General features: G+C 52.0%; 1 protein-coding gene across 6 annotated transcripts in view; it reads right to left on the minus strand.

The window, feature by feature from the left end:
- The window catches only part of NRF1 (nuclear respiratory factor 1), a 57,210-nt gene that overhangs the window by 30,712 nt on the left and 14,775 nt on the right, over positions 1–11,723 (minus strand). For 4 of the 6 annotated variants that reach the window (XM_032106139.1, XM_032106140.1, XM_032106141.1 and 1 more), the window contains exons 2-7: positions 10,588–10,819; positions 9,309–9,423; positions 7,298–7,424; positions 6,162–6,302; positions 1,834–1,992; positions 953–1,147 (exon numbers count right to left, since the gene is read on the minus strand). In XM_032106139.1, coding sequence (XP_031962030.1) covers positions 953–1,147; positions 1,834–1,992; positions 6,162–6,302; positions 7,298–7,424; positions 9,309–9,423; positions 10,588–10,810 — 960 coding nt within the window. In that variant the 5' untranslated portion in view covers positions 10,811–10,819. Of the gene's footprint in view, positions 1–952; positions 1,148–1,833; positions 1,993–6,161; positions 6,303–7,297; positions 7,425–9,308; positions 9,424–10,587; positions 11,283–11,723 lie in introns of those variants that run through there. The other 2 variants (XM_032106143.1, XM_032106144.1) reach the window with 2 other exon arrangements.

Here is an 11,723-nt window from a genome sequence, read left to right on the forward strand (position 1 = left end):
TAAGGAGAATTAAATACAAATGCCAGGAAGTCAAGGGGATCTCAGGTGTCCAGCACCTGAAAGGACACCAGTGAAAGGGAAAATGTATGGACAGGTGGGCAAAGAGAACCAGCCTGGCAAGTCTGCTGGGCCTTGGGGAGGAACAGAAGACTGTAAAAAGCACTGAAAAGCTTCATTTGGGGGAAAAACCCTACTCATACAGCCAGTTTTTATCTTCATTATGTCAGAAAATTATGTCTGAGATGTCACTAAAAACGTGATGCTCAAGAGGAACAAAGTGCTGGGCCTGGTTAGGAACCACCACCAGTGGTGGTTTGGAGGCACAGGGGAAACTGAGATTCAATCCCCACTGCCAACAAGGAGTTTGTGGGAAGTTTCAAGAGAAAACCGATTTTTTTTGACATCCTGTGCTGCCAGAATCTGCCTTCCCACACAGGCAACACAGGGAAAACAGCAGCAGCACTGAGCCAAAAACCACTGCAAGAGGAATCCTTATTCCATGGGGATAAATATGTATTTGGTGCTTGTAATAAAAATATTACTCTTCAGGTGTAAGATGAAGAGCAGGGGCACAGAAATACCTGGTCTGCTGATTCAACTACACTTCATGCCATGAAAGGAAGGCAGGTCCACCACCTCTCCTCCCAGGGCCACCTCAGGTGCTGTGTGGTGACTCCATGAAATGGATTTGTTGTAAGTGGGTTCATTACATTCAGGGCAAATCCCTGAACTGTTTGACCACATTGCAGAAATCCTTGCACTGGAGAGCAAGGGGTGGGAATGGGGAAGAGAGAGGATGAGGATGGATCTGTGTGTGGGGAGCGTTGTGGGGTAAGACACGATAAAGACAAAATTCCTGAAGGACAAGTTTAGCTCCTGAAAGGAACTTCCTTAAACCACCTCCCTGAGGCAGACTGTGCTGGAAATGGAAAATCCAAGGAGTTCTTCTCACCTGGATGAGGGACACGGTGCCATCAGGGTTGCTGAAGGTTTGTACCACGGTCTGGGAGGGCACCAGGTGGGCGATGCTGTGCGTGGTCGTGGTCTGTGGGGTCTGCTGGTCCTCGAAGGCGTAGAGCAGGTCCTCGCGCCCGTGCTGCTTGTAGCAGTTCTTCACGATGGTCCTCAGGGCCTGGGTCCAGGACACCTTCCAGCAGAAGGGAAGAGGGGACAGTCAGTCCAGGAAAGTTTTCTGAACCAGCACAGCACTGGGATTTGCACCTTTGTCTTCACTGGGGTTTCTCGGGTGGTTTGCAGTGATTCATGAACGAACAACCCCAATATTTAATCTCCCTCTGCTCATCCCCTCCTTTCCCCAAGGAACTCCCCCTGGAGAGCCACGGGATGCAGTGAAGATGTCCCTGCTCACTGCAGGGATGAGATGACCTTTAAAAAGGCCCTTCCAACCCAAACCATTCTGTGACTCCAAGCAGAAAACCATGGTGATTTGGCAAAGCACCAAAATGCTGCCACAGCACCATTTCCAGCCTCGTCACCCAACCTGTCCTGAACCAGCCTGCCCAGGTCCTGCTGCCTCCACACCACCACCACCACCACAGTGCCTTCCTTTGATTGTCTCTGTGACAGGCTGGTAGAAACCTTACCCAAGATTTTCCACCCAGTTCTCTCATTTTTCCTGGCTCCACTGCACATCCATGACTCTTTCCTTTAAGCACAAAGCTCCCTGCTGCTCAGGAGGGCACAGCACCCCTCCCCTCCTCCAGGAGGCCAGGACACGGACTCTTCCTTTGTCCCTCAAGGGAAGAACCACTCCCAAAAACCATTCTGCAGGCCCCTGTGCTCCATTTGGAGGCAGACAGGGGAGACACCCACCCGCTGCTTCTGTTCCTCCGTGCGGACGTCGCTGCGGACGTTGGCCCACGGAATGTCCTCGGGCCACCAGATGGGCTTGCAGCTCTCCTTGCCCCAGCCTGGCTTCCCACGACCCGTGGAATACTTCAGCATCTCAGGGATGAAGGCTCTCAGCTGTGCCTGGAACAAACAGAAGGTTGAGAGGTGTTTAGGAATTCACATCTCTGGTAGTTTTGAGGTGCATTGTACAGAATTGTTTTGTTCAACTTCCATCCTGTTGGAGCCATCGACTGGAAGAGGCCTGAACGCCCAAGGAAGGTGGACAACATGTTGCCATCTTCACCCAAGACTCCCAAGGTTGACAGCAGGTGGAAGAGCAGAAACAAAATTAAATCAGCTGAAACAAAATTACAACACCAAGGCACCAACACACATTGTATTGACACTTTGTGGCTCAAACACTGCCACGAAGAGAACAAGCCAACCTGAAACAGAAAAAAGAAATAAATAAACCACAATAACCCATTAAAAACCCCACACTCCACGTCTCTACAGTGTCAGGAACTCAGGCATGAGCTGATGCATCCTTTACAGAGATGCTGCAAGGGGATGGAGCTTCAGTGACTGCTCGAATGTGGAACCCACAATCTCACACTCCTCCAGCCCTGTCCTGTCAAGATAAATACAGAACTCACACAGGGTTTTATGACAAGATTGGTTTTGTACCAGGGACTCCTTGGAGCACCAGGAAAAGGCTGGGTCAGCTGCAGAGCAGGAAGAAGAGAGCTCACCCTATGCCAGAGGAAATCACGTTAACTTAGAGCTTAAAAACTGCATCTAGGAGCAGCTCCTTGCATCCCTTCAGAGCCTTGAGAGTAAATTATTTCACAGAATCACAGAGTTGTTTTGAGTGGAAAAGACCTTTAAGTCCAACTGTTCCCAGCACTGCCAAGGCCACCACTGCCCATGTCCCCAAGTGCCACATCCACAGGGCTTTGAAATCCCTGCAGGGATGGGGACTCCAAACCTCCCTGGGCAGCTGTGCCAGGGCTGGACAACCCTTTCCATGGAGAAATTTTCCCAATATCCAGCCTGAGGCCGTTCCCTCTCTCCTGTCCCTGTTCCCTGCCAGCAGAGCCCGACCCCCCCGGCTGCCCCCTCCTGTCAGGGACTTGTGCAGAGCCACAAGGTCTCCCTGAGCCTCCTTTGCTCCAGGCTGAGCCCCTCTCCCAGCTCCCTCAGAAGTTCTCCAGACCCTTCTCCTCGTGCTCCAGCTTCCCCAGCTCCCTTCCCTTGTCTGGACAGAGTCTGGATGCTGCATCCACTGGCTCCAAGCTGGCCACGAGCTCATTTCAAGCTGCCTTTTCCACGTTACATATGGAATATGCACAAAGCACCTTTTTCCCAGCCTGTCCATGATCCACCTTCCACTGCAGACCCTCGTGTCACCCTGACATGCTCCAGCTTCCCTGAATGAAGCCCCATTTATTCACACAAACCTGGTAACAGCAGCTTTTTTGAGCTGCCTGGTGCAAAAACAGTTAAAAAGCTCCTTCCCCTGCACTGCCATCAGCAACAGGCTCCTTGTTTCCAGCTGGATTAATTACTGGTCCATGGGAGTTCAGGGCTCAAGCTACTCACGGTACTTGTTAAGGAGGGTTTGTCTTTAATCCACGGGGGAGACAATCAGCAGCACTGTCAGGAGAGAGGACTTGGCTAATTAGTGCCCTAACGAGGCTGGGGCTCTGACACAGGTAATGTCCCCCTCACAAAGGCCCCACATCCCTCAGGGCACAGGTGGGAACATTCACCTGCAGGAGCTACGGTTCTGCTGACACCCTCCAGGAACCAGCCAAAAATCAAGTATCTGCTGGAAAAATCCAGTGGCACGTTCCAGTTTGTGCCCTTGGCAGCCTGGAAAGGGCTCAGATAACTCCCAGGATGGAGGGTTTGGGAGAAACTGTGAGAAATGTTTCTTTGCCACCCCTTCACACAGGCTGAGTGTTGTAACTTCTAACATTAAGTTCAAGGGTTAATGGCACTGGGCTAATCCCAATCCCAAATGCAACAAAGCACAGCCAGCTGGATTCCAACTGCTCCCCAGTGCTGGAAACAACAAGGAAAGTGGTTTCTAGAATGGAGCAAAAGCTGTGGCTGGGAATTTTCTACACATCCCCACAGCTCAGCCTCAGGATCTCTGGAGCAAAGTCGAGTCCATGCAGGACCTCAGGTGTACCTGGAAGAGGGAAAAGCAGCAACTGCACGAGAGCTGGAAGTGACCACTCATCCCTGAATCCATCCCTGCTGCACTTCCCAGTGCTGGAAAACCCTCCAGGCTACTGCTCAGCTGCATGGGAGCTGATTCCAACAGGGATTCTCCCTCTGCCACGTGCCAAGGACCAGCTGGGAGAGCAGGAACGCAGCTGCCAGGAGGTGAACGGGCACCACGATGATTTTTGAGAGGCCCAGAATAACTTTTATTGGCTCCTACAAGCAGGTTATAAATCACGGGGGCGTATGAAGTTTAAAAAAAGTCAGATGAAAGGACAAATCACCTGCTCAGAAAACTCTCAGTGAGAGCTGACTGAAGCACTGACCTCAGCTTGATTAAACTCAGATTACCCAATCTTACTCCTCAATCACATCACTGAGCAACTGAGAACAATCTTAGGGTCAAACTCAGCTGCCACCAAAGTCCAGAAAGCACCAAGATTCCCCTCTGTGAAGGCTGCAGGGTGAAAATCCCACTGGGACACGGGTTTTCCTGCCCACCCCAGGTGGGTGACACTCTCCATTCCCAAGGTCAGAGAAACATCTTTGCCCAAGCAAGTAAAGGCTTTGTTTCCCTCCAGACCACCTGGGAAGCAGAGCAATTAAAAGGAGAGTTATTTTCACCTCCTCACTGATGACACCTCTACACCCACCTGCTGGCACCTGCTGAAAGCAGAGGCCTCATTTTTCCAGTCCCTAATTATATTTATATACAATTTATATAATTTTCCATCCTAATTATATTTATATTTATTTTAATTCCAGTGTTTCATAGGGTTCTGTGCAACTCAGTTGCAAAAAAGCTCATTTTTTTTTGCCAGCACATACAAATAATTATACTGGCAGCTCTGGGAATCAAGATTCCCACAAAAAATGATGGCACCTCTGTGCACAGCTCAGGAGAAACCTTTCCACAAAGCTCTTCTGAGCTACCTCACTGTGCTGGAATGATGAGGCCCATTCCTAAAAAGATCCTTGTTTCACCATAAAGCAGCAGGAGAGGATTTGAAGCAAGAGGCTCTACATCAGCACTTTGGGCTGGCTGAGCAAAGGCCCTGCAGGACAAAGAGGAGAAGAACATTTCCACGGGGAACTGTTACTGGTTCACAGCAAAAGCTGCCAGCGAGCAGCTCCTGCAGGTGCCACCTTTCCCAGTAGTTTAAAAATCCAAGAAATGAGTTTTGCCTTATTTGTCAGGGATTGGGAAAATGATCTGTACCAGCTAAGGCACAGTCAACTCAATAAAACGTTACTATTAGTGTGAGCTTGTCTGATTCCACTAAGAAACAGAAACGGTGTTTTGAGCAGGGTGTGACCTCTGCAGAGCACAGAAACATCTGCACCTCTCTGCCCTTCTCCAACACCTCTGTGTGTGCTGCCCTTTCCACCCTTGGAAAGAATTGCCTTTCAGCATTTAGAACTTGTTCTGGTGCATCAGGGTGTACCCAGAGCCTCCTGCAGGACACACCTGCCTGAATTCAGCTCCTGCATCCCTGGGGAAGGGGATTTCCCTCCAGATGAAGCTTCCCTAGGGAGTCCCCTCCACTTTGTCCTAGCAGTGAGGTCAGCAAGGGGCTGGACCTGGAGAGGAAGGGAATCTTCCACATGCCCAGGGCATGTAATTCCCTGTCTCCAACAGAAATATCTCACTCAGGGTCTGATCTGGGGTTAAACCTGCGGCAAACTCTGCTCCAATGCACAGCAAGAACCAGAGGAGGGAATGAACTACAGGACACAGAAAGGTGTCCACAAGTGACCCTCCCAACCTCGGTGCCTAAAGATTGTGACACAGCACAGAACAAACATTTTCCCTGTTCCCACTTTCTGGGAGGTGCCAAAAGCAGCTCCATGGGGAATACTCCCAGCAGCCTGAGCTCTCCTCACCAGCACTTCTTTTTCACAGACAAAATAAGTGCCACTAACAAAGCTCCACATCCAACCACGAGCTGAGCTGTTACAGCCCCAGGGGGAAGAGGAGATCAGAGCCATCCCCTGGAGACGAGGCCACACAAAACAACAGGACTGCAAGATGCAAATGTCCCTCTTTTTCCCTGCTTCAGCCACGGGTGGCTGCTCACCTGGGTCATCTTGTCCACGGAGACGGGGATGCCGTCGATGGTCAGGGGTGGCAGCTCCGAGTTGACCTCCTGAGGGGCCGGAGCGTGCTCAGCCAGCGCCGACTCCAGGTCTTCCAGGATGGTGCTCTTGTACTTTCGTACCTGTGGGGAGTTGTTAGGCTCAGGTAAACAAGGTGAGGAGCACCAGGAGAGGAGCAGGATGCAGGCCCAGCCACCTTCCCCAAGGCGCTGCAGAGCAGGAGGAGCAAACAGGGGCACAGCTGGCAGGAAATACCCAGCGGCCCCGGAGGCTCGGCCCCATGGAAGAGCTGCTGATGAAACCTGAAGTAACACTGACAAGGGAGGAATTTGTGGGATGAAAGGAAAAGTTCTGAAGCCAGACTTGTGGTGGGCAGGGTCTGTAACAAGGTGCAGGAACTGACAGCAGAGCTGAGCTCAAACATGTCATTGGTTGGGGTTGTTTAGTCTGGAGCAAAGGAGGCTCCGGGGGGACCTTGTGGCTCTGCACAAGTCCCTGACAGGAGGGGGCAGCCGGGGGGGTCGGGCTCTGCTGGCAGGGAACAGGGACAGGAGAGAGGGAACGGCCTCAGGCTGGGCCAGGGCAGGCTCAGGTTGGACATCAGGAGGAATTTCTTCATGGAAAGGGTTGTTAAGCATTGTCAGGAGCTGCCCAGGGAGGTTTGGAGTCCCTGTCACTGGAGGTGTCCAAGGAAGGCCTGGAGGTGGCACTCAGAGCTCTGGGCTGGGAACAAGGTGGGGATCGGGCACAGCTGGGACTTGATGATCCTGGAGGTTTTTTTCAACCTCAGTGATCCTGGGATTCTGTGATCATGAGCTGTTCCCTCTGATTTTTAATCCAGGATATTCCCCCCTGGTGAGATATGCCAGGCAGCCACTCTTGAAGAGAAGAGAGGACCCCAGTGCTGCCCTCATGTCAGGGAATCACAGGATCATTAAGACTGGAAAAGATCTCTGAGACCACTGACTCAACCAGGTCCATAAAACCTAAACTCTGCTTTCCAGGGTTTGAAACACGACCTTCAGATCCCAATCAGGCTTCCAAGGCTGCCCTGAGCAGAACAAAACCCGCAGAGAAGGTGAGGAAGTTCTTACCTCACTTTCCTAGGGACACCTACCACATTCTCCAAGGGTGCAGCACCGAATACTTTGAAGACAGGGTTGGGTTTGGAGGGTGAGATGCACAGGACGATGGCCTGCTGCCCCACTCTGGTGGTGTACTCATCCAGCGTGGCCCGGAGCTTCCTGAAACACGGGGGGAAAACAGGGAGTGGGCATCAGCTGAAAGCCCTGCAGAAACACAAGCCCTCTCACTGCCAGCTCCCTTCCTCAGCGCTGCCCCGGCACAAAGCAGGTGAGAAACGGAGCCCCAGCTGCTCAGCTTGGCCGCAGATTGGGTTTATTCCTCCGCTCCGCAGGCCTGCTGTGCTCCCTGCGGTCACCCAGCAGCTCAAATGTCAATTATTCTCCTCTCTCTGCTTTTTTCATTGATGTGAAAAGAGAAATCAGCAGAGCAGCAAAGCTGGGGCAGCAAGAGTCTGCACACACCCGCTCTGTCTTAGCAACACAAAACTTGTGTTTTCTTGAAGCACCTGAATGATTCATCACAAGAGGCCTGCAGACAGAGGTTGTTTTGCATTCAGATCACAACAGTGCAATTCTCCAGCACCAAAGTCCTGCTCCATCCAGATCTGTAGGAATTCAAGCTACAGGATAGGCAAGACCTGGAAATATTGCAGCACAGGAACCCCAGGTGTCCCAACACCTGCCCCATCAGCAACTCCCTTTGGAATTAAGATGTTCTGTTGTATATTTTCTGCCTCTTATTCCCTTTTGAGCAGGGCTAGAGTCAGAAATGGTGGCAGAAGCTCCAAAAGCAAGAGGGAAGTAGCGTTTTCCTCAGAAAACCTGAGCACTCCATGAGGGGCCAGCTCAGTCCCTGTCCTGCTCATTTCAGAACCTGCTGTTTGTAGGACCCACCAGGAGCACCACCAGCTACACACAGATCCCAAAATCTGGAGTTTGAACTTCCAGTGATTCCCAGTGGTGTGAAAATCAAGCACAAACATGTGTTCAACTGATCAGAGTGGGAAAAAAAATGATGCTTTGTCATTTTCTTAATGTAATAAAATGAAGCAGTTGTGTGGAAGGAGAAGAAATAATTCCTTCACAGAGCAGCTTCCTTAAAAATATATTGTTCGTATTTCAAGGGAGAAAAGAGTTTGTTCTTCAGAAACACTGCAATAAACACATTGGGGGAAGGAGGGAAAACCAGAATGGAGCTGTAAAAGGCAGGCAATTCACTCCCAAGGATTATTATCCAGCAGTAACTTTGCCCAATAATTTAACTGCCCCATGAGATCCCAAACAGCACAAAAAGCAAGAACTGCTTTGTTCCAAAAAGTAGGGAATGGCAGCAGCCAGTATTCACAAATGTTTCCAGAGCATGGAATTGCAGGGGGTGTCTCCAGGCTGGAAGGGCTGCGCAGTCCCTTCGGCTCCGGCGCGGCTCGGAGGCCATCAGGTGGGCAAACAGCCTCAGAGCACCTGGAATGCAGCACCTGGAGGGCTCTGGAGCCCTGGTGTCTCCACAGGAAGTTTCTAAAGGCAGAAAAAGTGTTTCACCCCAGGCAGGGAACTCTCCTTGATTATTCTTCCTAAAACTGTGCTCTAAAGGCTGGGTCGCTCTTCAACGTGGGGTTTGTCCAGTGGCAAAGGGAATTTGGATATGCACACGCTGAATTTATTCCCAGATTTGTCTGACCCCGCAGAAAAGGCTTTTTGCATGAGGCAGATAAATCCTTTATGCCACAGCAGAGCTGGGATGTGGATGGAGCTCCAGATTCCACTAAAGCCACTCAGGATCTGTTACTGGTGACCAGCTGGGGTTAAAACAGAACAGTGCATCCACCAGAGTGCCAGTCCTGGTGACCATAAAACCACTTTAGAGATGAGCAGAACCGCAATTTAACCCTTTAATGCAAACTAAAACACAACTCTTGGGTTCCAGGAAGACACTCCCAACAAATCCCCGAGCTGGGCGACTTCTGGGCAGCACCTGGTGTGACCACACAGGGCACCAGGGCTGGCTGGAGGACCCTGAGGTGGCAGGGACAGGCGGGTGCTCACCTGAGCAAACGTGTCTGCTGCCTCTTCCGAATGGAGGGGTTGGACTCAAACACGTGAGGTCGCTTCCGTTTTTTCCCCGTTGCCACGGCAGCAGCTGCTGCCATCCCCACAGGGCCTGGAAATCAAACCACAGAGGGTCAGTCAGCACCAGCAGCTCAGGAACTGGGAAGGATGTTGTCATTGTGACCCCTCCAGCCCAGCCAGGGATGGGTGCCAAGGGTCTCCCCAGCAGAGCCAAGTGACACAAATTCCTCCCTGAGCTCTGCTCTGCAGCACTGGAGGTGTAGTGAAAGGTTCCATTCCCCAAGCTGGCAAATCCCCAGCTCAGTCCTGGGTGAAAGTCACATATTCCAGCCTAAAGTTTTCCTTACAATCAGAGAATTCCATATTTTACCTTCCAAACGTACAGAAAAACTCCCAAGGCTTTGAATAACTGACAGATCTGAGGAGATGCTGGTGGCTGGGAAGAGGAAACCAGGTCCAGCACCACAAATCCTGCGTGGACACCTCAACTACAGCATCAGGAGTAATCTGAGGCTTTCCCAAGGGATTAAGGACCTGTTCTAATGGGAAGGAAACTGAAAATCCAGAGTTCCCAGCAGCGTCCTACCAGAGCCTTCTGAAGACCACCTGGGCCTGAAAATCCTGTGTGCTAGAAGGGAAGGGGAAAGAAAAAGTCCTGCAGGATGGGAGGCTGAGAAATTCATAAGCAAAGGGCAATGGGATGCTCAGGGCTTGGTGGAACTTCAAAGGTTTGCTCCAGCACATCAGGAGCTTCATTCACCTGATAAAGTCTGAAACAGAGTGGCCAGACTCCCAGTGCTTATTGATCACTCCATTTTTCTGCTAGTGGAGGCCAGCTACAAGGCCAGCCTGGAGGACATTTGGCTCCACTGGGAGGAATCTGTGATTCTAAAATACTTTCCCAGTCCAGAGATATCAGGATCTTTCGTGGATCTCCCTGGGAGAGGCCTAACACGTGGGCTCTCCCTGCCTCGGCACTGCCGCGCCGCGCTCCTGGGTTATTTCTGCTGTTGTTTATGTGGGGCCTGAAATAAGTTCTGCTCTTTGACATACTTGGTATTTTAATTTTGTGGTTTGAGGCAGCATTTTAGCAGGGACCTCTGTATAAACCAGCAATTCCCAGCACCTCTGTGATCCACACAGAAATGATGGGGGATTCAAGCGGCAGGCAGAGCTTGTGGAGAATCCAGGGGGAATTTGGGACGTCCCAGGGGTGGGATGGACCAGGAGGTGTGGAGCACCCCCCTGGCTTTACCTGCAGCTGCCAGGTGAGCAGTGACCTCGTCGGCAGCCGTGGAGTTGAGGATGTCGGAGTCGTCGTAGGAGGTGTCCTCGGGTGAGGAGGGCGAGTCCTCGTCAGCGCTCAGCATGCTGTGCTCCGTGTAGGTGGCCACGTGCACCTGCTGCACCTGCTGGGCCACGGCGTGGGCCTCGATGGTAGCCATGTGCTCTGCCTGGGTCACTCCGTGTTCTTCCATTAAGAGTCACTGGCAGAGGAGACAAAAAGCACGGTCTGTGAGCACGAGGGACAGAGATCACCTCCCCCGGGGACAGTGGATGTCTGTGACATGAAAATAACTCCACCAGGAGCCAGGAGAGAAACTTGAAGTTAAAGAGTTTGGAAAAATCCACACTTCCAGAGAGGGCACAGCAGCCAGACACCATTATCTCTGCTGGAGGAAAGGTCCCCAAGGCTTCCACAGCCCTGAGATTCCGCGTCCCTCACCCGCACGTTAAAGGGTCAAAGCTGGGACTTGGTTTTGCCCCTTCAAGTTCCAGCTTTTGGGGAAGAGGCCTGAGGGTGACACAATCTCCTCTGACCTCAATAGCTCAGGACACAAACGAGGATGCCAGTACAGAATCCCAGGATCACTGAGGTTGGAAAAGCCCTTCAAGACCATCAAGTCCCAGCTGTGCCTGATGCCCACCTTGTCCCCAGCCCAGAGCTCTGAGTGCCACATCCCGGAATTCCTCGGACACCTCCCGGGATGGGCACTCCAAAGCTCCCCGGGCAGCCCCTGCCACGGCCTGAGCTCCCTTTCCATGGGGAAATTCCTGCTGGTGCCCACCCTGAGCCTGCCCTGGCCCAGCCTGAGGCCGTTCCCTCTCTCCTGTCCCTGTTCCCTGGGAGCAGAGCCCGACCCCCCCGGCTGCCCCCTCCTGTCAGGGACTTGTGCAGAGCCACAAGGTCCCCCCGGAGCCTCCTTTGCTCCAGCCTGAGCCCCTTTCCAGCTCCCTCAGCCACTCCTGGGGCTCCAGCCCCTTCCCAGCTCCGTTCCCTTCCCTGGACACACTCCAGCCCCTCAATGTCTTTCTGATCAGGAGGGGCTCAGAATTGGACTCAAGAGTCCAGAAAAGGGCAAAACCATCACAACCCAAGCACAAATATCA

This window comes from Corvus moneduloides, chromosome 4 (assembly GCF_009650955.1).
Source record: "Corvus moneduloides isolate bCorMon1 chromosome 4, bCorMon1.pri, whole genome shotgun sequence".
NCBI classification, from domain to species: Eukaryota; Metazoa; Chordata; class Aves; order Passeriformes; family Corvidae; genus Corvus; species Corvus moneduloides.